General features: G+C 36.1%; 1 protein-coding gene across 1 annotated transcript in view; it reads left to right on the forward strand.

The window, feature by feature from the left end:
* The window catches only part of CNOT2 (CCR4-NOT transcription complex subunit 2), a gene marked incomplete at its 5' end in the record, with an annotated part of 78,058 nt that continues 54,482 nt past the window's right edge, over window positions 2,718–26,293 (forward strand). Inside the window, 1 exon segment of the mRNA NM_001243417.1 lies at window positions 2,718–2,860. Coding sequence (NP_001230346.1) covers window positions 2,813–2,860 — 48 coding nt within the window.

Consider the following 26,293-nt stretch of genomic DNA (forward strand, 5'->3'; position numbering starts at 1 on the left):
ATGATTTTTAGTTCAGTAAAGAATGTTGATTCCTGTATTGGTTAGAGCATATGCAGGCATACTTCTTGTTTCATTGTACATCACTTTATTGTACTTTGTCAGTATATAATGTTGGGGTTGTTGTTTGTTTTTTACAAATTGAAGGTTTGTGGTGATCCTATAGCACTCAAGTCTGTTGGCGTCATTTTTCCATCAGCCTTTGCTCACTGCATGACTCTATAGCATTTTGTAATTCTCACAGTATTTCAAACTTTTTCATTATTTGTTAAGATGAACTATGATCAGTGATCTTTCTTTGTTAGTATTGCAAAAAGATTATGACTCACTGAGGGCTCTAATGATGGCTAACATTTTTTAGCAATAAAATGTTTAGTTAAGGTTTGTGTGTACACTGATTTTTAGGTATAATGCTATTGCAAACTTAACAGACTACAGTATAGTGTAAACATAGCATGTATTGGGAAACCAAAAAAATGTTTGACTTGCTTTATTGTGATACTTGTGCTGTGATCTGGAACTGAACCTGCAGTATCTTGGAAGTAAGCCTGTAGTGGCTGTTGTTTGAAACCCTAAGCCATAAAATACTTGAAGTTATCCCAAGATGGGGGAACAAAATGAGTTTTACTTTTATTCTAAATGTATAGTACTCCAAAGTTAACATTTTTCTTCTATCTGGAAAATTTGCAGATTAAATATTAACTTTTATTTTTAATTACAAAATTATTTAGCATGTAAAGTCCTAATTATGTTTTATATAGATTATGCTAGTAAAAACAGACTAGCCTTGCCTGATTTTAGATTTCTGACGTATCTTTTGATGAAACTAGTACAAATTGAAGATAGTGCATGGACTTTAACCATAACTTAAGAAGGGAAACATGCTTGTTCTCCAAGAAAAAACTGAAATTTTACACTTATTGTCCATTGAATTCAGAGGTGTCATGAATATGTTAATAGTAATGTAAGTACTGTTTTAAACTACTTAATATTATAAAAACCATTAAAATAGTTAATGTTGTTTAGGGCATGCATAATAAAGTAATTTTGTTCTCATTTTGTGACAATCATGGACATTTAAGTTGGAGCCGAATGTATGTCACTTTACTATTCTTGAACATCCAATTGACTAGATAGTTTCTCTATGATATAACTTACTTTCTTGCTAGATGGTAAGGGTTATATTTAAAGCAGTAAATATAGTTATTGCTTTAAAAAAAACCATTCTCCCTTGTTACTTTTGAGAGAGACATCTAATTGCAATAGTACATATAAATTTGGTAATACACAATTACATTTTTGCCATAGAGACTGGCATCTTTGAAGAATTTCAGCCAATCATATACAGCGTAAGATGGTCAGATGAAGTAAAAGTAGATAGTACCCACTGTTTGTGGTGAAACATAAAACAAGAGGTGGAGTGTAGGTTTTCATTACATGATATTTTTTTTAGTGACTGCACATGGAGGTCCTTGGGCCAGGAGAGTGAATCCAAGTCACAGCTGCGTCAGTGCCAGATCCTTTAACCCACTGTTCCTTAGTGGGAACTCCTTATTACATTAATTCTTTTAAAAACTTAAATCTAATAACACTAATTTTTAAAGTTTTGTTTTCCTTGAAAAATTTTTTGCCTTCTTACTAGATTGCTTTTTAGAGGTAATATATTTGTATATGTATTTGTGTGTTGATCTTAATAAAAATGATTTGCACTTCTTATGAATTTAAATTAGATGTTTTTATTTTCCTCTCCCAAAGTGAATTTTGTCTGATGTTAAATAATTGCTCTAAATTCGATTATAATTTTTAGGAGTTAGCAACTATTGTTAATTCACTAGGTGTATATACTATATACTCCTTCATTCGGGTAAACATTTTACTAAAAGTTAGGAGAGTGACATTTGTCTTGAAAATATTTAGAAATTTTTTGTAGGTACCACTTTTGAATTTTTGATCTTTCATTTTCAGTTTATATTTTTGAGTTAGCATCTCTAGCAACTATTACCTCTGTTTCGGTGATCTTTTGATGCCTGAGGAATACAGTGCCTAGTCATTTTGGATTTATTTCTCTGACCAGGTTAAGAAATAAGCTTCATTATGTTTCTGCCCTAATGTAAAAAAGAAAACTCTATTAAAGCATGCAAAAAATTGGAGAATTGAAGGACCTAGGAATCTAGAAAGTTGACAGTTGTTATTACTCTTCATTGGAGTAAATTTTAATAGAATATTGACTTAGGTTTGCACCTGTTAATCATCCTAAGATTATATGATGTATTCCCATCTTATGGCATAAGAATAAACTCCATAAACTGAATGAAGGGGGATTTGAAATTAAATGACTGAATCTGAATTAATTGGGTATTTCTAATACTAACAAATTGTTTATTTAAAAAAGGTAATGTCGATTAAGGGCTTAACTTTTTTGTCCACTCCATTTTTATTCACTATAAGTTTCTTCCTATGTGTGAGGTATGTGGCGAACAGTTTTAATAGGAGAGAGTAGAAGTGGGAGGGAAAAGTTTTTCATGCTTAATAATTTCTGTGTCAAACAAAGTATGTCTGGCAGTCTAGCCCTTCTTTGATGGTTAAGAGGAAGATCAGTTAGGACATTAAAAAAAAAAAGTTTTGGTTTTGTTTTCTTTGTATCATATTGGTATTTTTGGTACTGTTCATATATTTTACATGTTAGTAATTTTGATGGCTTTTGGATAATTCCACTCTAGAGGGAGAACTGGTGGGCGGTCCTTCCTGTGACACGACCCTTGAGTGACAGTTCTATTTGATTGCCTCCAGTACTGTGAGGAAAGGACACGACTCTATGGTGAGGACTGATGGACATACATTATCTGAGAAAAGAAACTACCAGGTAAGATCAATTTTATTTTGCTTTCTTCTGTTGGTCACGTAATTACATTGAACTGTTTAATATGTTGTATTTAGGAACCAGCAGATTGGATAGACCTCAACCTGAAAAATGTGGGTTATAATTTTTTAAATGATATATGTATATATATGGCTTAATAGTTGAAATAGTTTGGAACATTTTTCATAATAAAGCATACTTATAAGAAATGTGTATTCTTTTAGTGTCAGAACATAAATTTTCTCCTGTGTGTGTATATATGTCAAAACTTAGATTATCTGATGCACAATTTTTGACTTTGTGGCTGGATTCAGACCTAGTATTTCATAAAATAAAATATTGATTGCTTTTACACGTATGATTCCTGGAAGACTAAAACTGAAGTCTTAGATTATATTGAGGGTACTAGAGCGTTACAGAAATGTAGACAAAATTGGTTAGCATTTAGAAGAAATAGAAATGAAAATTCAGGGTGTTCAGAGACCCAGATTCTATTGAATTGTCATTGGCTTGCTGTTCTCATAATTTCTCATTTATTAAGTTAGTTTATAAATCCATTCCCTATGAAGTATGTAAGGATGCTAATACGATGGTTGAAGTGTAATATTTTTGTTTCTTTCTCAGCTTATAAAAGAAGGTGAATTTTAAAGATAGTGCTATTAAATAGTGATTTCAAAACCCATAATATTTGAATTTAGTTTTTTCAAAGACATTTGGCTTTATTCATTTGACAATAATTTAATATCAAATTATGTAGTGATTCAGAATACAGAATAGTTCATAGCTCAAGTAGGGGTAAGCTTCAGACTTCCTGCACAGGTACCTATCTAACCTCTCCCTCTTCCACTTACCAGTTTTATTCCCTCTAGGCTGTGAAGGCAACTAGTCTGATAGTAGATGCTTTTGTTAACTAACCATTTGTCTTTTAATTATTTATTTTGGCACAATTAGTCTTTTCTTCCCTCAGATTGGAAGAGTGAACAGTGAAGAAAATTGTAAATGGTGAAATAGTAAAGAACCTTTGAGCATAATACTTAGGTTCTGGTTTGGGCTCTGTCCTAATACAAAATACTGTCATATTTAACCTTTGTAGAATTTGACCTAATTTGATGTCTGAAGTTTCTCACCAGATTTTTATAATTTTAATAAATCAGAGTAAGCTATGACTATATAGAATCAGTTCTCTCTGTAACCTTTTCTGTTCTGAGTTGTTTTTATTGGCTCAAGTGACGTGGCCTTTGCTCATTACTTGTAGCTCCTGCCTCAAAACCGCTTCCATCTACCTTGACTCATAAGATTTTAATTGGTTACACTGCTTGGGCTATTATGTCTTTTGATAGAATCTGCTAAATTACTTTAAGAAATTGTGATTGTGCATTATGTGGCTTTTAAGTGTTTATAATCCAGTTAATAAAATGTAAGTATAGAACTTTTTTATGATCATATGGTATGGTTAATTGACTACAGAATCTAATAATAGAGAATTCCAAATTTTACACATTAGAAAGGAATAAAATGAGATATTTTACACATGAAGAGATTTCCTAATTTCTGTTCATTCTACTCTAAAAAAATTATTTGGAATCACACTATTTCAGTCACATTATTTATAAATAATCCAAGTGTTTTTGAGCTTACCTGAAAATGCATTCATTCTTGGTTAGGGTTTTTCTACCTGAAAATATTTTTCCTTTTCTTTTTTGTGTTATGTAGTTATGCATGTTGAAATATTCCTGAAAACTGTTCTTTAAATTTCCATTGTAAAATTATTTTATTTTTAAAAGCCTCCTCTGAAAAGTGAATGTATAGGAATATAATTTGCTGTCTGATAATTATGAACATATTAACAGCATATGGGAAATTTAAAGGAATATTAGATAAATTTCTAATATTTATATTGTTAGAAGTAGGATTTGTATATGCAGAGATGAAATGATTTGGGTTTTTAAAGATTTCATTTTGGAGGAATTTTGTTGTTTCTCATGAATAAAGTAGAATTTCTTTGTATCCGTGTATACTCATTTTACGTTTGAGGCCTTTTGTTTTTGGAGGGTGCTTGATGTCTTATAGTGATATTTAAACATTCTGATAGTATAGGCTAATATTCCGGAGTTAATAAGAATAATATTTTTCCAGTTCTTATTTCATTATGGACCTGATTAAAGACTTCAGAATTAATTTGGGAAGGTGCATTCCCTCAGCTTCCTGCTAAGAGCTGGTGACTTCAAATGGATGTTGGTTAAAGTATTAATTTTTCTACCATTATCTATTTCATGTTTTTTATTTCTTACTGTACGTTTAAGCCCAGTTAAGTTTTTTGCGTTTGAGTAGAGTAGTTGAAGTTTATTTGTGTATATAGACTGGTATGTTAGTCTGAACTAAATAGTTCAGACAAGTTAATTTAATTATATGAATGGTTTATAGTTCATTCTTTTTTGTAAGAATTGTAAAGCTTCTGCCAAGGGAATGTAACATCAGTTTTTGTTTAGAATTTTCTTATCTTCCTCTCATTTACACTGATTTATTCCAGCTATGAGCATGCATAAATCTAACCATATTAATTGCCAGATAACTTATCAGTGTTGTCTTTGTCTCTCTTACATAATAAAGACTAGCTCCTAAACATTACATATAAAATCTTGCCACATTCCTATGCCACATGCTTTTATTTCCATTGTCTCCTCTGTTTGCCTGTGATGAATTTTTCCGTTTGGTAATACAAAACCGCTTTTAAATCTCCCTGCTGTGTACTTTTACAATTTAACACTTTCCTTCTTTTGGTTCCTCTTCACGTAATGCCTCACCTTTCTTTACATGATTCAAGAATTAGATAGTAGTACTTTCACAAGTCGTTCCGTGATGGGCTTCAACATTTCTTCTCCTTGCTTTCATAGCCTTTGTGTATACTTCTAGTTTAGTGTATACCATAATACACACTATAGTTATTTTTCCTTGTCTTCTTGTTACATCTGTGCTGTTCCATAGTGTAGGCACTAGTTATAAGTGGTATATAAATTTAGATTCATTTAAATAAAATAATTTCTCATCCACATCAGCCGCATTTCAAGTACTCAGTAATCACATGCTGTTAATGGCTATCATATTGAACAGTACAGATATAGAATTTTTCCGTCATTGCAGGAAGTTGTATTGGTCAGTGCTACTGTATGTTACAAGTGTCTTAAAAACTGGAGCTGAATTTATTTTGGTACTGCCAGTACCTGGTATGGTTTCAGTTATATAATAGATGTTCAAATGCATATTGTTTCAATAAAATTAAATAATACAATGCAAGAAGTAAAAGGAAGGAATTGTAAAGTGTGCTAGGGGAAATGCTACTTATATTTCCAAGATTTTTAGAATGTAATGTTACTTTTTAATTTGAGGTAATTGATCACATCATATGCGGACTAGTTCAGTATGTTAGCTGTAATCTAGGTCTGATGCATCCCCAATCTGTATGTTCCTTAAGACTATCTCATTATTTAAAATACCACGTTAACTTTGTGGAATGTATAGTGTCAGAGAATGATAGATAGCAGTGACTGTATTGCCCTTTCTTCCTCTCTCCCTCTGCCATTGAAGTGTTTTATTTTTGTTTTTTAAATTAGAGAGCCATAGAATGTGAAAGTTTACAGTTTTACTCTTAACAGTTTAGTGTGTATCTTTTCAGATCTGTTCTAGTGAGTATATAGGTGCAAATGTGATTTATTGTCTCTATTTTTAATAAATATGCATTTTTCTACAGCTCACATATTGTACTTAATGGATATATTTTCATGTCCCACCTTTCCACTGCTTCCTTCCCCAGAACAACTCACTAGTTTGAATTTTGTGTTTTGTTCTTTCTGTTTATATTTTTATTACATACAGATATTTCAGTATGCAGGTGCATCTTTATGTATTGTGTGGCACTGGTTTGAAAAATGGTACCCTATATTCTATTATTTTGTTTAGGGAAAAAATAATGAATTTCCAACCCACCCAAAACCATAAACAATTTCCTAGGTATTGCTAAAACACTCATTATCTATCCGACAATTCAGACAATTCTGCATGATGTAAAGCATTTAAAACGCATTACCAAATTATTTAACAGTTACTGGTGCACATACAAATGCATCTAGTAGGTGTTTTTCCATTCAGTACACAAGAAAATACTGTATACAAATTTCTGCTATCAGTGCATCTTACTGATGGTATCTTAGAGTCATAGTTATAACATAGTAGCTTATAACCTTCTCTTAATACCTTCTAGTATGATAGAAAACAGCACCAGCATGAAAGTATTTTAGAATCTGTGATAGATTAAAGCATGTTAAAGCTACATAATCTAAAGAATTCTTAAGACAAAAAAGAATTTTTGAAAATTGAAGATTTAGTAATTTGAGTTGTCAGAATATACCTAGTGACCAGAGCAGAAGGAGAGAGGCTTTAGTTATTGTTGCAGTTTGGCATTGGATTAAAGTGAGCAAGAGTAAGCTGTGAGGAGGAATTTGTTCGAAAATAAATACCTGAAACCAGTGAATTGGTTCACAATTTGTTGCTCTTCAAACTCTTGTAAACAAATGACTAGCCAGAGATCAAGCAAGGGCATTTAAAAAACTCAAGTTGGATGACTGTTAAGTTCACTTGCAGTTGTATAATTCCTGCTAAAATGAGGTCACTTTTATAATTGCACTTTAAATGTGATGCTTCTGCCATCATGATCATGTTACCAGCAACAAAATTTATTTTGACTCCATAGCCTAAATATTTGTTTAAAATAAAATTTAATTTATTTGTCATTCATGGAGCCTCTTTTTCATCCTCTGGCTAACCAAAAGCATCAAGTTAAATGAATTCCCGAGTTCTTCATTGGTTAGGCTTATTACATGTTAGTCTTTCTTTGAATGCATAATATGTTCTGATACTTCTTTTCCTCATATTCTGAAATCATCAAATTAGGTGAGATTTATTTTCCAAAAAGCAAGTTTTACTAATATATATGGTTTTTATGACACCCTTAGTTTCTTAGTAATTTTTTCATAGTGCCCCCGAGCCAACAGAAATGTTAACAGTTCTGTTAAATTAAGTAATTGAGTCTAAACCACTTACGTAGTTCAGATGGCATCTGACAGATACTTCTTTGTTTCCCTGAGAAGATTTAAAATATCTGGCAGCACCCATGTGTGCTCTTTGTGGTGCTCCTTTGGGAACTTAAGCTCTAGGCTTTTAATATGTGAAATGTGTTCTCTTTCAGAAATTTATTTTATTTTATTTTATTTATTTTCTTTAGGACTGCACCCGTGGCACATGGAGATTCCCAGGCTAGGGGTCCAATCGCAGCCACAGGTCCTGACCTATGCCACAGCCACAGCAACGCCAGATCCGAGCCGCATCTGTAACCTACACCACCGCTCACAACAACCGGATCCTTAACCTACTGAGCAGGGCCAGGGATCAAACCTGCAACTTCATGGTTCCTAGTTGGATTCATTTACATTCTGCCACAACAGGAACTCCATAAATGTATTTTACTCTTAAGTAATTTGCCCCAATCGAGTGTTTATCATTAAATAGAAAGTTAAAGCATTAGTACAGATAAAATATGAAAGCAAAGTTTAAAAATCTTAGACCACATTTAGATTCTGGGATTATTGCACTGAAAGCAGCTTAGGTTTTGTTTTTTTTGTTTGTTTGTTTTTTTGTTTTTTGTTTTTTTTTTTTTGTCTTTTTTTGCTATTTCTTTGGGCCGCTCCCGCGGCATATGGAGGTTCCCAGGCTAGGGGTCCAATCGGAGCTGTAGCCACCGGCCTACGCCAGAACCACAGCAACTCGGGATCCGAGCTGCGTCTGCAACCTACACCACAGCTCACGGCAACGCCGGATCGTTAACCCACTGAGCAAGGGCAGGGACCAAACCCGCAACCTCATGGTTCCTAGTCGGATTCGTTAACCACTGCGCCACGACGGGAACTCCAGGTTTTGTTTTTTTTGTCTGTCTTTTTGAATTCCCACATAAAAATAGAACAACTAGATAGTAAAACCCAAAACCTATGAAACCATTTGTAACAAAAACGTGATGAAGTATCCACATCAACCCCAGAATATATCCGGTGAAAACCAACAAGACCTAAATGTATCAGTTTTTATGCATAAGAAAGTAGAGAGAAACATTGGGGCAACATCTGAACTTGAGAATAGAAGCACCTCAAAGTGGTAAGCAGCCAATTTGAAAGTGGTTAGGGAGATTTTGCAAGGGACATGTGGTAAGGCATAACATGACTTAACGCAGCCTTGCTCTGTGAACTCTCAAGACTGACCCACCAGTACTCCCTTCCAGGACCCTATTGAGGAGAAGTTTCTGGGCATGGAATAAAAATTGAGTAGGTTAGGGACAACAGACAGGAAAGAGAAGGACCAGATGAAAGTGGGAGAAGGGAACAGAGCCAAGCAAACCTCGGAAAACAGCCGCTGTACTTTCTAAAGACTGAAGGAAAACAACATAAGAGGGAGCTTTATGAAGTTAGAGAGGTTTTCTGAACTATGTCATAGTCTCAAATTTTACAAAAATTAAATTAACAGAAGGCAGAAGGATCGAGATGGCAGAGTGTTACAGGATTCTCCTACAGAGAGACCAGGACAGTGAGGCTTTTTGCCAGGAAGCAGCGTTTATTCAGTGCCAGCACTGGCTCAGCGGATTCATATCCAAAGGCTAAGCCATGAACGTGAGATGCTGTCTTATATACCCTCCGTTACTGTTTTTTTTTCTTTTACGCTTTGGTCCCTTTGTCTTCCTTATAAGGTAGCGTGTATTCTGTAAATTCTGGTTGGGTGGTCTGGCGACATAGTTGCACATGGATACAGATTATATCATACTGCCACGAAGTTGTGCTTGTGTGCACAGATGTTGGTTGTGCAGGTTGCCTTCCCTTTGTTCTGGGAGAGCCCCTATCACAGTATCAAGATGGCGGAGGAGTAAGATGTGGCACTCACCTCCCACAAAAACATCAAAAAAAAAAGACCCATCTACATGTAGACTGATTTGCACAGAATGCTGAATGCTGGCGGAGGACCTTAAACCTCCCAAATGGGCAAGAAGCCGTCCACATAACTGAGTGGAACAAAAGGAAAAAAAAAGAGAAAAAAGGAATCAGGATAGAACTAGCACTCCTGAGAGGGAGCTGTTAAAGAGGAAGGGGACCTACACCCTGGGAAGCCACCTAACTGATGGGAAGATCAGCTGAGATGGAGGGACCTCAGAGTCGCAGAGGAAAAATGCAGTAGCTGGACAGAGGAGGGCAGAGCAGAGAGAGAGCCACAGAGACCATCTGCACCACTGCCCCCAGACACCACAGCCTGAGATGCTGAGGGTAGGGGCTGTGCACTGAGACTCAGTTCCAAGGAGAGGACTAGGGTTGGCTATGTGGAGACAGCCTGAGGGGCTAGGGAGCAGTGTGCCACAGGCTAGGGAGCTGAATGCCACAGCAAAGGGAACTGGGAGCAGGTCTGGGCCTGCAGGAGAAGCAAGGTGCCATTGTTGGAGGGGGTGAGAGGAGGAAGGACAGCTGTCATAGGAATATCTTTTACCTGCTCACACTTGGGCTCTCAGAGAGCAGGGCGCCTCTGGTGCAGGCTAGGGCTGGTGTGGTGCCTCTTGTGCGGGCTACGGGTGGCTGGGCACCTCTTGTGTGGGCTAAGGGCAGCAGGAGACTAAGTGAGACCCTGTGCCTCTTGCATGATTCTCAGGCAGCAGAAACAAACCACAGCAGTCATCTTAGACACCACAGGTGGTTATGTCCCACCACCACTAGGGGGTCTGTGAACAGGTACCACGGGTGGCCCCAGGCACCTCAGAGGTCGGCAAAGAAGAGGGCACTGTAATTGAGCACCACCTTTTGTTACTCTCACTCCCCTGGGAATGCACCCACCCTGCTGCTGCCACTGCCAAATGCTCTGGGTGCCACCTATACCTCCCTGATCACTGTCACTTCCCAGGACCCTGTAATTAGGAGCAGCCTGTGCCACCTTTCCTTGGGTTCCTGCCACTGTCAAGAGCCTAGCAACCAGGCACGAGCTACTAGCCCTCCCATTGCCTCCATCTCCCTGGGAGCACACACAGGACCCTAGAAATAAAAAGTAAGCTCTCACAAAATACCCTCACAAAATGATCACTCATATAAATGGCCTTCCAAGACTATAGTAGTTGTTTTTCCTAAACTCACAGAATAAGAAAAATATAAGCAAAATTAAGAAGCTTAGGGACCATTCCCAGTTAAAAGAACAGGAGACTTCACCTGAAGGAGCAATCAATGAAATAGACCTCTGCATTCTAACAGACACTGAGTTCAAAAGGAGATAGTGAAAATACTGAAGGAATTAAGAGCAAATATGAAGGAATTAAGAGCGGATATGAACAGTAATGCAGATTACTTTAGAAAGGAACTAGAAAATATGAGGAGCTGAGAAAAATTAGAAAATTCATTTCCAGAGACACAAACTGAGTTAAAGGCACTGACTAGCAGAATGAATAATGCAGAGGAGCGAATTAGTGACTTGGTAGACAGAATAATGGAAATCACCCAATCAGGACAGGCAGACAGAAAACCAAATGAAAAAAACATGAAACAATGTAAGAGATCTATGGGATAATGTAAAGTGGGCCAATCTGCACATAAAAGGGATTCCAGAAGGAGAAGAAAAAGAAAAAGGGATTGAAAATGAAGAAAATATGGCTGAAAACTTTCCAAATCTAAAGGAAACAATATCAAGATAAAGGAAGCACAGAGGGCCCCAAACAAGTCGAACCCAAACAGGACCACACCAAGATATATTATAATAAAAGGCAGAAGTTAAAGAGAGGATTCTATAGGCAGCAAGAGAAAAACAAGGAGTTAATCCTAAGGGTACCCCCATAAGGCTATTAGCTGATTTCTGTACAGAAACACTACAGGCCAGAAGAGAGTGACGAGATATATTCACAGTTCTAAATGGGAAAAATTTGCAGCCTAGAATACTCTAATCAGCAAGAATATCATTTATAATAGAAGGAAAAATAAAGATTTTCTCCAACAAACAAAAATAAAAGAGTACATCAAATGTACTCTAAAAGAAATGCTGAAAGGACTCCTCTAAATAAAGAAGAAATAGGACGGAGGAAACCACAGTTGGAAAACAATCACTTAAATAAGCCTGTATACAGATCCAAAAGAGAGAGGAGAAAAAAAAAAACTATTTTAAAAGCAATGATAAACACAAGGAATAGCAGAAAGACAAACATGAAGATGTAAAAAAGGACTTCAAAATCATAAAATGTGAGGAAAGAAAGTAAGAAAATATAGACTTTTTTTTTAAAAGAATGTGTTTGAGCCTATATGACTTTTAGGCTAAAGCAAGCAGATATAGGAAGGGGTTAACATACTAGAAAAACAGGGCAACCACAAATCAAAACCAAACATTACATCCCCCAAAACTTAAAGAGGAGGATGAAAGCCTAAAAGGAAATCATCCAACAAAAAAAAAAAAAAAGAAAGAAAAGAGAGAGAGAGAGAAAGGAACAAAGGAGGAATGTAATCAACTGGAAAACAAGGCTTAAAATGGCATTAAATACATATTTATCAATAATTACCTTGAATGTCAATGGACTGAATGCTACAATCAAAAGACATAGAGTGGCAGATTGGATTAACAAAACAAGAGCCTACAGTATGCTATCTACAAGAGATTCACCTTAGGGCAAAAGACACTTATAAATTGAAAGTGAGGGGATGGAAAAAGATATTTTATGCGAATGGAAAAAGCAGGAAAGCAGAAGTTGTAATAGTCATATCAGACAAAATAAACTTTAAAACGGGCCATAAAGGCAAAGAAGGACACTATTTAATGATAAAAGAATCCAAGAAGAGGATATTACAATCATCAATATGTATGTCCTTACTATAGGAGCACCCAGATACATACAACAAATGCTAATAGGCATAAAAGGAGAAATTAATGGGAGTACAAAAATAGGAGATTTTCACACCCTACTCACATCAATGGACAGATTCTCTAAACAGAAAATCAGCAAGGCAACAGATCCTAAATGATACAATAGAAAACTTAGACTTAATTTTCAGGACATAACATCCAAAAAATCAGCATATGCATTTTTTTTCCAAGTGCACCTGGAATATTTTCAAGTAGTGACCATATACTGGAGCACAAAACTAACCTCAACAAATATAAGAGTATAGAAATTATTTCAGGTATCTTCTCCGACTGCAGTGGCATAAATTTAGAAATCAACCACAGGAAAAGAAATGAGAAATTCACAAAAGGTCCTGGAGGAATATGTTTAGATTTGTATTTGTATCAATTTTGAGTTCCATCAACAGTATTCATTTGGGAGTTCCCATAGTGGCTCTGGTTAACGAATCCGACTAAGAACCATGAGGTTGCGGGTTTGGTCCCTAGCCTTGCTCAGTGGCTTATGGATCCGGCGTTGCCATGAACGTGGCTGTGGTGTAGGCTGGCGGCTGCAGCTCCGATTAGACCCCTAGCTTGGGAACCTCCATATGCTGTGGGAGCAGGCCTAGAAAAGGCAAAAAAAAAAAAAAAAGCCAGAGAAAAACAGTATTCATTTGATCTGACATTTGATAATGTTACATTTTAAATTTTTTTGAATCTATTGAGGTTGTTTTTGAGACATATTTCCCTATTGAAATAGAGTAAATGAAGATAGTCTCATCTTTTAAAAGATTTTTAATTTTGTCTTTCATATTTAAATCTTTCTGAAATTGATTTTCGTATATGGTGTGAGGAATCCAGCTTCCTTTTTAGCATAGAGATATATTATATTTATATTATATTTATATTAGCATCATATTGTTGTGCCTGCCTCAACTGATTAGCAGTGCTAAATTGGCTAAATTGTATATCAGTTGCTTTATATTCATAAGTCTTCCTTATGTCTCTATTTTGTTACTTTGATGTGTTTATCTAAGGCTGCCCCATTATCACATTTTCTTAACTATACTGCAGTTTTGTGTTAAATCTTCATATCTGTCTATCCACCCTGGTCTTTATGATTGACTTTCTTGGCTTCTATTCAGTGACACACTTAAAATATTTTTTTTAAAGTAATTGGGTTTACAAGTGGAATTTTACAGATTTCTTTTATATTGAGGGAAGAATCAATATGTTTATGACATTCTTCCTCTCCCTGAATTGATAGACTGAGGCATTCTGTATTTTCTCTCAGTGAAGTTTTATAGTTTTTCTTTTTAAATAATGGACTTACACATCTTTAGTCAGAGTTATACATCAGTACTTTTGCATTTTCTGGTAAATTGTATTTTTAACATTTAACAGGTGTTATTGTTATATTGCCATACAATTGACTTTTTAAATTATTGTATCTATTAATGTTATTAAACTTTTATGCTTATAACTTAGCTGTAGATTCTTTGGGGGGCTTTCCTATAAGTAAATTATCATCTGGAAATTTGATACTTTGATAATTTGATACAGTTTTGATATTTTATAATTTTTATAACTTGTATTTCTTTTCTAAACTCACTAGTATTTCTGATAAAATGTTGAATGGAAGTGTTACTAGTAGAAATCTTTGTCCTGTTACTTGTCCTACAAGTTTAAAGTTGTCACCGGTAAATATGGTGTTTGATGGAGGGTTTTTTGTTTTTAAATATACTTTATCAGGATTGACAAATTATTCATATGCTGCTTTCTTGTGTAATTTTTTTCTTCTTAGCACCTTTTTCATCCCTAAGTTTGTTTATTGTGTGCCTTTCCTCTTATTTATCAGCCTTACTTAAGATTTGTCAATTTTACTAGGAATCAGTTTTTAGCTTCATTTACTTATTGAGTTATTTTTGTTTTATATGCATCAATTACTTCGTGTTTGTTTTGCTGTTCTTTAACCCTGAATGTTTTTAATTTTCAAACTTAAAAACTTTTCCTAGTTATCTTCCTATTGCTGATTTCTCATGCATTCCATTGTAGTAGAGAATGTGATCAGTATTATATCAATTAATTTGTTTAGTACTTAAAATGCATATTGACCAGTTGGCAGCTGTATTGCTGTTTCTCTCCATTAGGTTGTTAATCTTGTTGTCTGTACTACATGTTTGTCACTGTTATTCACATTTTTACCATTATTCCTGTGCATAGGTTTTGGCTCCATTATATCCTCTTTTATTTCTTTAATCATTTTATACATTCTTATGTTTAGTATGTGATAAATCCTGCAGTTGGCAGTTGCCACAGATCATTCTAATATCATTTGTTTCTGTTCGTTTTCACATATACTACCTTGTTTTCCTTTCTTAAAATCTATGGGACTTCTTTGAGGACTAGGTGGGAGGACATTTTTCCCAGGGGATTTTGCATTTGCTTTTGCCAGTGCCTAAGACACTACCAATCCAGGCCCAATTAAAAATAAAATGTTCGTTTGAGGTTGTAGTCCACACTGCTAATGTGCATTTGAGATGGTTTGTAGATTCTCAGAATATATTTCCTTCACCTCTTTCTGCCTAGCATCAAATTCAGGGCCATCAAGATTTTTGTTTTCTTTTTTCACCACTCCCAAACATGTGGAAGTTCTTAGGCCAGGGATCAAATCTGAGCTGCAGCTGCGACCTGTGGCACAGCTGCAGCAGTGCCTGATCTTTAACCTTTTAACCCACTGTTCTGGGCCAGGGATTGAACTAGTGCTTCCACAGAGACAAGCTGAATCATGAACCCACTGTGCCACAGCAGGAACTCCAGAACCATCAAGAATTTTTGATGTTTTCTTCACCAAGGGGTTATTAAAATTGATGATATACCCTTCTCACTGCTGTATGAGAAGGTTTTTTTAATAGCTTTCTATCTTCAGCATATTTGTCTTTCAGCATATAAGCACTTTGTTTTGACTTTGTTTTGGGGTGCTGAATTTCCTTCCCTGTCTTCCAGGCTCATCAATTCATTTAAAAGTCAAAATGTAATCTCTGTATTAGTTTTCACTGATATTTTGTTCACACAGTAGCCCCACCTGAGAATAATGGCTGGCATGTGCTCAGTGAATATTTGTTGATTGGTTGGATTAGTATTTCATGAAGCATTTTTAGTTGGTTTTAAGTGGAGCTTTTTTTTTTTTTTTTAATAGTCTGCCATAATATCAGAAACATATCTTTATCACTGTCTAGGTCTTAGTGGAAATTTCACTTCTTAAGAGAAGCATTTCCTGCTCAGATTTCTGTTGTACAGTCTTGTTCATTGTAATTTGGTGGAGGGTTGGTGTTATTTATCCTTTTATCATTACCAATAATTGAAAACATTTGGTGATTCTTTTCCTTCCCTTCCTCCCTTTCCCTTTCCCTTTGCTTTCCTCCCTCCCTTCCTCCCTTTCCCTTTGCCTTCTTCCCATCCTCCCTCCCTTCTTTCCTTCCTCCCTCCCTTCCCCTCTCCCTTTTCTCTCTCTACCTGCCCACCTGCCTGCCTTTCTCACACTCAGCTTATGAAGTTCCCAGGCTTGGGGTCAAATTGGAGCTGCAGCTGTTGAGCTGCATCCACAACCTATACTACAGCTCAAGGCAACACCATATCCTTAACCCACTGTGCAAAGCCAGAGACTGAACCTTCATCCTCATGGATACTGTTCAGGTTCTTGACCCACTGAGCCACAGTGGGAGCTCCCCATTCTTTCTTTTCATTCCTTCTCTTCCTTTCCTTTTTTCTCTTCACTCTTTTTTTTCCTTCCAGGTCCTTCCCTTGTCTGCCTCCTTCCTTTCTTCTTTTACTTCCCCTTCTTTTCCTTCCTTCTTTCTTTATAGCATCATTTTCCTTCTACTTGAAGGGCTTTAAAATTTTTTTAAAGCTTTTAAAATTATATGTAACAGAATTATTTAAAATATTACATTTTTATTTAAAAATTGTACATGTTTTGATTCCTTCCACTGCCTATTAAAAAGAACATTTGTTCAGCCCACAACTGTTATGTCAGTCAGTCCACAGTTCTTTTAGTTGTCTTTCTTTGATCTCTACTTGAATATGGATATACTGATGACATACTTCAAAAATTCCCCACCTGGAATCTTTGAGATCTAGTTTCTTCAAGCACTTTACCTCAGGGCCACTCGTAGGGTTAGAGTAGATGAATCTGTCTCATTCTCAGTTTCACACATCCTCTAAACTAGAATAAGTTGAAATCATATTCACCCTAAACTATCACATCTTAGAATAGTACAGATCTTTGGAATATATGAACACCTAGTAAGGAAAAAAAAAAAATTGACCATTACATCTTTCATGCTTTTAATAGCTTGTCTGTCTTATGGTTCTTTTCCAGAAATCTAACAAATAGTTTTGTGAATAAAACAAGCTATGTAATTATTCTGTGAGGAGTTTCCAGCAATGTGTGTCCACAGAAAAAGCCCCACCAGGATAAACTTTGACCAAAAAAACATTTTTTGTAATATATTTCTAATGGTGATGAATTCTTTTAGATCTGAATGTCTGGAGAAGTCTATTTAACTTTTATTTTTGATAAAGAGTTTTGCTGGGTGAGAAAGTAAAAGTTGACAGATTTATGTTTTAGTGCTTTGAAGTTTTTGTCCACTGTTTTCTGATGTAGACCATTTCCAACAAAAAGTCTGAGGTCATTTTATCTTTAATCCCCTTTATATGATGTAATTTTTCCTCTCTGGCTACTATTAACATCTTTTGGTGGTTTGTTTTACTTGTTTTGATTATGATGTATCTTGAATTTGTGTCTTTATAAGTTTTTTAAAAATCAAATTTGGAAATTTTTTATTATTTATTTATTTCATTTTTTGTCTTTTTTTTTAGGGCCGCACCTGTGGCATATGGAGGTTCCCAGGCTAGGGGTCACATCAGAACTGTAGCTGCTGGCCTACACCACAGCCGCAGCAACACCAGATCCAAGCTGCATCTGCGACCTACACCACAGCTCATAGCAACACTGGATCCTTAACCCACTGAGCAAGACCAGGGATTGAACCTGGGTTCCAATGGATACTAGTCAGATTTGTTTCTGCTGAGCAGTGACAAGAACTCCCCTTAATCTGTTATTTTTTTAAATATTTACTCTGTCCTTGTTCTACCTTTGGTACTCCTATTGCACATATATTAGGTCACCTGAAGTTGTCTCACAGCTTACTGATGCTCCGTTAAGTTTTTTAAGTCTTTTTTTCTCTCCATGTATTTAGGAGAGTTTTTTTTTTTTATAGTTATGGGTTTTTCTTTTTTGGTTTTTTGTCTTTTTAGGGCCACTCCCACGGCATATGGAAGTTCTCAGGCTAGGGGTTGAATTGGAGCTGTAGCTACTGGCCGTTGCCACAGTCACAGCAACTCGGGATCCAAGCTGCATCTGCGACCTACACCACAGCTCATGTCAATGCAGGATCGTTAACTCACTGAGTGAGGCCAGGGATCGAACCTGCGTCCTTATGGATACAAGTTGGGTTCGTTAACTGCTGAGCCGCAATGGGAACTCCCTGTAGTTGTGTTTTTAAGTTCACCAACCTTTTTTTTTTTTTTTGTCACACCCACAGCATGTGTAAATTCCTGGGTCAGGGATCGAACCTGCACCACAGCAGTTACCTGAATCACAGGAATGATAGTGCTGGGTCCTTAACTGCTAGACCACCAGGGAACTCCACCAGTCTTTTTCCTCATTACGTCAGTTATTCTTTCTTTTACATAAAAAACATAGTTACAGTTCGCAGTTTTACAGTGTCATTGTCTATTCTATCATGTGTGCCATTTCTGGGTCAGTTTCTATTGATTGTTGGTTTGCCATTTATGTATTTTAATAATTTTACTGCTTCTTTGCATGCCTGGAAACTTGCTTGGATGCCAGTCCTTGGAATTTTTATCTGTTCAGTGCTATACGTTTTTTTGTTTATGTTAATATTCTTAAACTTTTTTGGGGAGCAGTTAAGTTACTTAGAAGCTGTTTGAGCCCCTTGAGATGCCCTCCCTCCCTTTTTGTCTTTTTTTTTTTTTTTTTTTTTTTTTTTTTGCTTTTTAGGGCCACGTTAGGGGCATATGGAGGTTCCCATGCTAGGAGTCAAATCAGAGCTGTAGCTGCTGGCCTGCACCACAGCCACAGCAATGCCAGATCCAAGCCGCGTCTGCAACCTTCACCACAGCTCATGGCAATGCCGGATCCTTAACCCGCTGAGCAAGGCCAGGGATCGAATCTGCAACCTCATTTTTCCTAGTCAGATTCGTTTTCACTGCACCACGACAGGAACTCCCTTCCCTCCCTTTTTAATGGTAAGTTTCATTACAAAGACCCACCATAGTCTTTTAGTCTAGTATTCATAATTTTTCCCAGCTACTGCAACTGTACTCTTCTGAGTATTCCATCTGATAGCCTGCACATTATAATGTTTTTCTGCTCCGGCTTAGGGAACAGTTGTGTGAGCCCTGAAGATTGTTTCTGCTGTCTCTGGTAGTTTCTTCATCAGTAGTTAGCCAAAGACTCAAGAGGGGTCCTTTCCAAATATCTAGAACTCTTTTCTCTCTGTAGCTCTCTCTTGTTTAGTCCTCTAGCCTTCTAAAAACTCTATCTGCCTTAGCCTACTCGGACTGTCAGTTACACTTCCTCAGTTCAGAGAGATTTTTGGCCTCTACCAAGCTCCTCCTTGCATTGCAATCCTGGAAACCCCTCCATTCAATAAGCAAGGGCAGATGTAGAGTTCACATCATGCTTTCTCTTCTCTCAGGGATCATTGTCTTTTACTCTCTGACATCCTGCATCTGAAAACCATAGTTTAATATATTTTGCCCATTTTTAAAAGTTGTTTTAGGTGAGGAAGGGGAGAGGGTTCCTACTCCATCTTGGGTGGAAGTAGAAGTCTCAACATTTCACTTTTTAAAAGTATATTTTGGTTGAGAAGATGGATGAAAAACCATTCCTGGTAGAATAAGCTTTTGTATCAGTATTCAGTCAAGGTTTGACTACTTTGGATGTGAAATACACAGAAATATTACACCTGTTCTCAGCACTTGGAGGTCATTTGGAAAGAAACATCAAACAGTGCAAGTCAGTAAATAATTTCCAGTTCATATATGGAGTCATCATAGCTCTGATTAATTGAACGGTTTCCCTTGAATTCTTTAAGATTACTTGGAAACTAATAGACCCCTAAATACAGTGTCCATTTAACATCTCTGGTTAGATAATAATTTTACTAATTAGTATTCCTTATTCCAGAAATTTGTGTTCTATAACATAGTGTATTATCCCTTCTTTGTTTAACGTAATTCTGTAAATTAAAGATATTGTGTATCTGTTAATGAAAATAGGAAGATTTTTTTTTTTTTAAAGAAAAAGAAAAGTGTAAGTCTTTCTTATTCAGGGCCTAAAGTGCTGAGAAAGACTATTTGGGGCATATGACATTTTAAACCTGTTTGTTTGTTTGTTTGTTTGTTTGTTTTCCCTACTGGGATAAAGTCAGTGTAATAAAGCTGAAAGAATGTGATTGTTACAGAGTAAAGGACTCTGATTTTAAGACAATAGTCTTCACTTTTTAACTGTATCTTGTTGGGCCTCTTAGGTGAAATCTTTGACAATTTGTTCATATTTGAGAGTGAGATCTTTAAAAGACTTGTCTACTTGTAGAAGCATTCTAGTTAACAAATACAGTATAGAAGAAATGAAGTAAATAGAAAATCATCATTAGAACATCACATTAATAGGTGCTGTAGGCAGTATTTGTGGATGGGGAGAAATTATAAGGACAAACAGGCATTTGCATGCTCTCAAAGTACTTCTTTCAAAACATTTGTTGTTTTTAAAAGGAAAATAGTAATTTACAGTATACCGTCCTAACCAAGAACAAAGTTATTATCACCTGTAATAAGACATATTATTTTCACATGCAGTCATCTGCTGGAATATATCCATCATACATATTTGAGAAGGACACATCACCTCTGCGGCTTTAAAAATGCATAACTCCAGTCTAGTCATGAGAAAACATCAGATGTAACCAAATTGCAGGATGTCTTGCAGTATAGTTACTGCATATGGTGTAACTGATAACATCAGTGTGTGAAAGACTGAGGTAAAATCCAAGGTTGCAGAAGACTAAGGAAGCATACACCTAAATAGAATGTGGATCTTAGAATAGAAAAAGGATGTTAGTGGAAAACTGGTGAAATCTGTGTAAAGTTATTAGTAAATAGCTAATTTCTTGGTTTTGATACTTGTACTGGTAAGATATTACCACTAGGGAAATGTGAGGTTATATGGGAATTCTGTCCTACGTTTGCACCTCTTCTGTAAATCTAAAATTATTTCCAAAGAAGTTTTTAAGAAAGGGTAAACATTTGTGGACACTGTGTTAACAGGTAGTTGAGCTAGCCTTTTCATTGGGGAGGACCTCATTTTTGATAGTGTTAGGACATTTGTTTTTTCTGGAGCAATTCAGTTTTCCACAGGTAGGCAGTATGTAGGGAGTAGGTGGGGTAGAAGTGTGGTTCTTATATCTAATAGATCATGTTCTGTAAGCAGGTTAAGGAAAGAAAGCTTGAGGATCCCACAGTTCAGCATGTAGATCTTTGTCTCTCAGTTTTCAAGCCTGTGCTTCACCCCTTGTACTCTTAGCCAAGTTTGGAGCCCATCCACTTGGATTTTTCTGGAGAAGAAACCTTTGGTACCTTACTGGGATTGCAGGGGCTAGGTATTCTTCATGGTAACTGGCAGAGAAATATTTTCAATCTAATGTGAGTCTGTAGCCCATACCCTTCTGTACCTCAGTTTGAGGTAAAAGCACATGTTATAGAGGTTTTGTTCTGATTAATTGCAGTAATGCATGTAAAATGCTTATCATTTGGTAAGTACTCAGTACATGTTAGTGCTTGTTTGTACCAGGCCCACTGTGTTAAACTGTTCCAGCACTACACTTCACGGAGTGCATATTCCCATGGACTACAGTGCAGCCCAGTGGCTCTAAGTAGTATAATTCTTCTAGTGGGATTTTTTTTTTTTTTTTTTTTTTTTTGACGGAAGAGAGTCATGTATTATCTCCCATATTAAACCATTAAACCTGAAATACTCTTGAAGCTTTTTTTAAAAAGGTTTAAACTTTTTTCTAACTTGAAAAAAAGTTTGAAAATAGAAAAAAAAATTAAATCTCCAAATCATTATTTGGTACTTCTCATGGTATGGCATTCTAGCCACTGAAGGTGTCTGGTAGTCTATTAGGTATTTTGGAAGTGGTTGTCAATTTCAGCGGGAAAAAGCATAAAACAATTTTTTTCATATATTTTTAGGAACATAAAAATTAACATTAATTTTTGACATAATTCCGTTACTTTAAAATAATTGTTAGGCTCATAAAATTTTCACATGTACTATAAGCATTGCATTTGATTAGTTACTGTCAAATAACTCTCAGATAACCACATGTAATTGAGTGAGAGAAGGACACACACATTCAACTTGTGGACCTACTTTGTACCAGGCACTGTTCCAGATTCCATGGAGAAATAATGAAGAGACGCCCCCTCAAAAAAAAAAAATTCTCTTCTCATAAAGTTGATGTTTTAAAGCATAAGAAGACATTCAGGCAAATAAATAAAATGCATTATATATTGTATGTTGATACATCCCTTGAAGAAGATATCAAAATAGGAAAGGGGATAAAGAATGCCTTAGAGATTTGGGAGAGGGATAGTGTAGTTTAGAAAGAGAATAGGTGGAGCAGTCCTCACATAGAATATAGGTATAGAATGGCTCCATACCTGAAGTAAGGTGAGGTGAAGCCATGAAGAGCATTCCTAGAGGGTACAAGAGCAGAGGCCTGGAGGCAGAAGTATACCTTCTGTGTTTGAGGAATAGCAAGGGGAGTGGGGCAGTGTGGCAGGAACACAGTAAGAGAAGGGAGAAGTGGTGGGAGATTAGAGGTAATGAAGGGTAAGTTCACTAATTAGACATTGGAGGCCAGAGTAATAGTGCAGGAGCATTGTGAATGTGTTTTCTTCTTCACTCCCTTTGATTTGGGTTCTTTATTCTGAGCTTCAGATGGATAAAGTATATAATAATATAATTGTAAATATTTAGCACATTTCATAGTAGATACTCACCGAATATTTATTGAATTAATTTATACAGCCAGATGTGTAGAAGAATTTTAAAGGTCCTGTGTTCCCTTGCTGAAGGAATACTTCTCATTTTTAATTGATTTATGTAATATAATTCGGGATTCTGATACTCCTCTTTAATTTACTGTTTCAAAACATTTGCCACCTTCAGTAATATTTGTTATCGAATAGATATTATCTTTAACAAAATGAGCGTCTGTTTTTATTTGCTTTAGTAGTCATAATAGAATCTAGTTTTCTCTGAATCAGTATTTACTTTTTATATTATAAAATGAGGATTCACAGTCTCAACAAAATTAATGTCGCATTTAGTTTAAGTCCTATACTTAGACTGATTTCTTTAAAAGTCTTTGAGATTTTTTTTACCATCTAGTTTGACTAAAGTTATTTTAATTGAGGGGATCCTTATTTGCTTTTATCAAAGTGGAACACTTTTAAGAAATTAGTTTTCTCCTAATGAATATATTTATACCAGAAGTTATCCCTGGGTTTTAAAAAGCTCAGTGGTCCATTTTTAGGAATGTAAGTACATCTAAGTAGTCCAGCTGTCATTCTGCTGGTTGATGATGTTAATGTGTATGAGAGCCTTAGATTTATAGGAGAGCAAAAAGGTATTCAGGGGGCAGATAGGTAGAGGATTTTAATATATTGTCTTAGACATTTTTATGATGGCCAGGTAAGCCTTATCCTTTCGTATTCTTCGTGCAAGTTTATAGAAAGTACTGCCTTGCACCTTGCCCTGCACTCCCTTTGTTTTGATTAGCACTTTGAATCAGTCTGAGAGGTGAATCTGGGGTTGGGGAGTATTGAAGTTGTGAACAGGGAGTCATAATGTTGAAACTGGACATTCAGATCTTTATAGCATGATTTCCTTATTTTTCAAAGAGCAGAAGAATCCCATCGTTTATCATGTTCTGGTTGGACTCCTTTCTTATCGTTTGCTGGAGTTTGAACTTCAGAGCTATGGTGTCAACCCTGCCGTAGTATCTCAGGGGAGCTTCTAGTGTGGGGCTGGTGCCATGGCTCACCCTCCAACCTTTCCTTCTTCACTTCAGCCTCCAGCTCTGAGCTTTCCCATCCCCAGAGTAGCAAATGTTGAAAGAAGTTGCACAGGTAAGTATGTGGTGGGAAAGGCCGGGGGGAAAATGGTGCTGTAGTCAGTATTTTAAGGGTGGATGTTGGGCCATTTTCCCTATGAGGCATTTTGTTAGTTTAAAAGTAATGGTGTTTCTTGTAAATTTTATTTCATAAAATTACCTCATAAATTACTAAAGTCCTAGTGTTCTAAGAAATAATGATAATTTATTAGTTAAATGTAAAACAGGGAAAACCTTAAACTGAATAAACCATTAATGTTATAATGGAAGGGAAGGTTGTTAGTTTTTTGTTTTGTTTTGTTTTTGTCTTTTTGCCATTTCTTGGGCCACTCCCACGGCATATGGAGGTTCCCAGGCTAGGGGTCTAATCAGAGCCGTAGCCACCAGCCTAGCCAGAGCCACAGCAACGTGGGATCCGAGCCGCATCTGCAACCTACACCACAGCTCACGGCCAATGCCGGATCCTTAACCCACTGAGCGAGGCCAGGGATCAAACCCGCAACCTCATGGTTCCTAGTCGGATTCGTTAACCACTACGCCACGACGGGAACTCCTGTTTTGTTTTTTTTTTTAAACTTCATATTCTCCACAGAGTATAGCAGGACCAGAAAACTCATTTTCAGAAAAGAAGCTAAGAAAAAAAAGTTGGGGAAAGCATAAAATTTTGCCACATTTAACTTGGTATGAGAAGTAGGAAGTTTTAGTTTTCTTCTACTAGCTTTAGACATGCTGTTGTTCCCTTTCCCAAAGTTTTTACACAGGTAGTTATGTTTTTAATATTTGCAGGAATAGAAACTTCAAACATCTTTTTCTTTGAAGTCTAGACAGGAAGACTGGAACATTACTGCTCATCTCTGGATTTAAAGTTAACAAAAATAAGTATAGAGGCAGTGAAGGCACAATATCTAGTACAAAGTTCATCAAACATTTGTCGAGTGAACAATTTCACCCAATTGGTGTGTGTGTGTAAAATGCCAGCACTCCTGGCATTTTCTGCTTGTCTTCCTTGAACCCAAAAACAAGATCTAACAACACATATTTTTTTCTTAATGCATACTTTTTAGAAATAGTTTTGTAGCAGAGTATCCCTGAGTCTCCACTACTTTATTCTCTAATAAATACTGTCATTTTAGGTTCTTGCTTCTCAGAAAGCCTTGAAAAAAATGTTTCTTTAGTTTTCCCAGATCTATATCCCATATAATTCTTCTTTTGCTTTTTAGGGCCGCACCCACAGCATATGGAGGTTCCCAGGCTAGGAGCTAATCGGAGCTACAGCAATGCCAGATCCTTAACTGACTGAGCGAGGCCAGGGATTAAACCCACAACCTCATGGTTCCTAGTTGGATTCGTTTCCACTGTGCCACAACAGGAACTCCTATCTTGTATAACTCTTATTCATGTGATTTCTGGCTTCTGCATGTAACAAGACACTCAAAATTATACCCAGGAAAAATAGAATTAATATCATCTATGATTACTGACATTTCTTCAGAGAAAGTGTGTCAGGATTAAATAGATAGGGGCATCAAGTATTTGGCACTTCAGGTCTCAAATCAGGTCCTCAAAGTATAGAATCCTCAGCAGTTTCTCTCTCCAAGTCCTCTAAGTTGTAGAGTTTTTTTTAATAATGTCTTGGGAGACTTGTAGAAATCTCTATCTCCCAGCAAAGCAGATCATACATCCAGTTTCTTTTGGATTGCCTTCCTCTCCTTTTTTAGAGATCTTGTGACCCCCACCCCACGTTTAAGATATTCACCCTCATTTAAAAACTTGCCTCCGTACGTAGAGGTTTTCTTTTTTATATTCTAAACTTTAGGGTTTTCTACTGTTATATGTCCTTTGACTTGTACTTTATAAATTTATATCTTAATATTTAAGGATAAAATATTGCTTATTTTAATTTTAGGCCCTATTGTGTGAATTATCAACTCTAACTTATTGCTCATAAGGCATACCAATTATAGTTGGGTTTTTAGTTGATATATGAGTGTATGCTTTTTTTTAAATGGTTAGCACTTTTTGAGTTATTAGAGTTTTTATTTTAGAGTGATGCACTTACCTTTTTAAGCTTACATGTTGGTGGTTCAAGTTAGAATCTGTATAACGCATATTGATATAAGCTTATCATTTTGGAAAACCACAAAATCTGCTTCTTCAAGTTAAAGGATATATAACAATTTCTCCCAATATCAAAGTCAGACTGATGGGGCATTTATAGACTTTCTAAATACTCTTTAGA

The sequence above is a fragment of the Sus scrofa genome, chromosome 5 (assembly GCF_000003025.6).
Source record: "Sus scrofa isolate TJ Tabasco breed Duroc chromosome 5, Sscrofa11.1, whole genome shotgun sequence".
In the NCBI taxonomy this organism is placed as follows: domain Eukaryota; kingdom Metazoa; phylum Chordata; class Mammalia; order Artiodactyla; family Suidae; genus Sus; species Sus scrofa.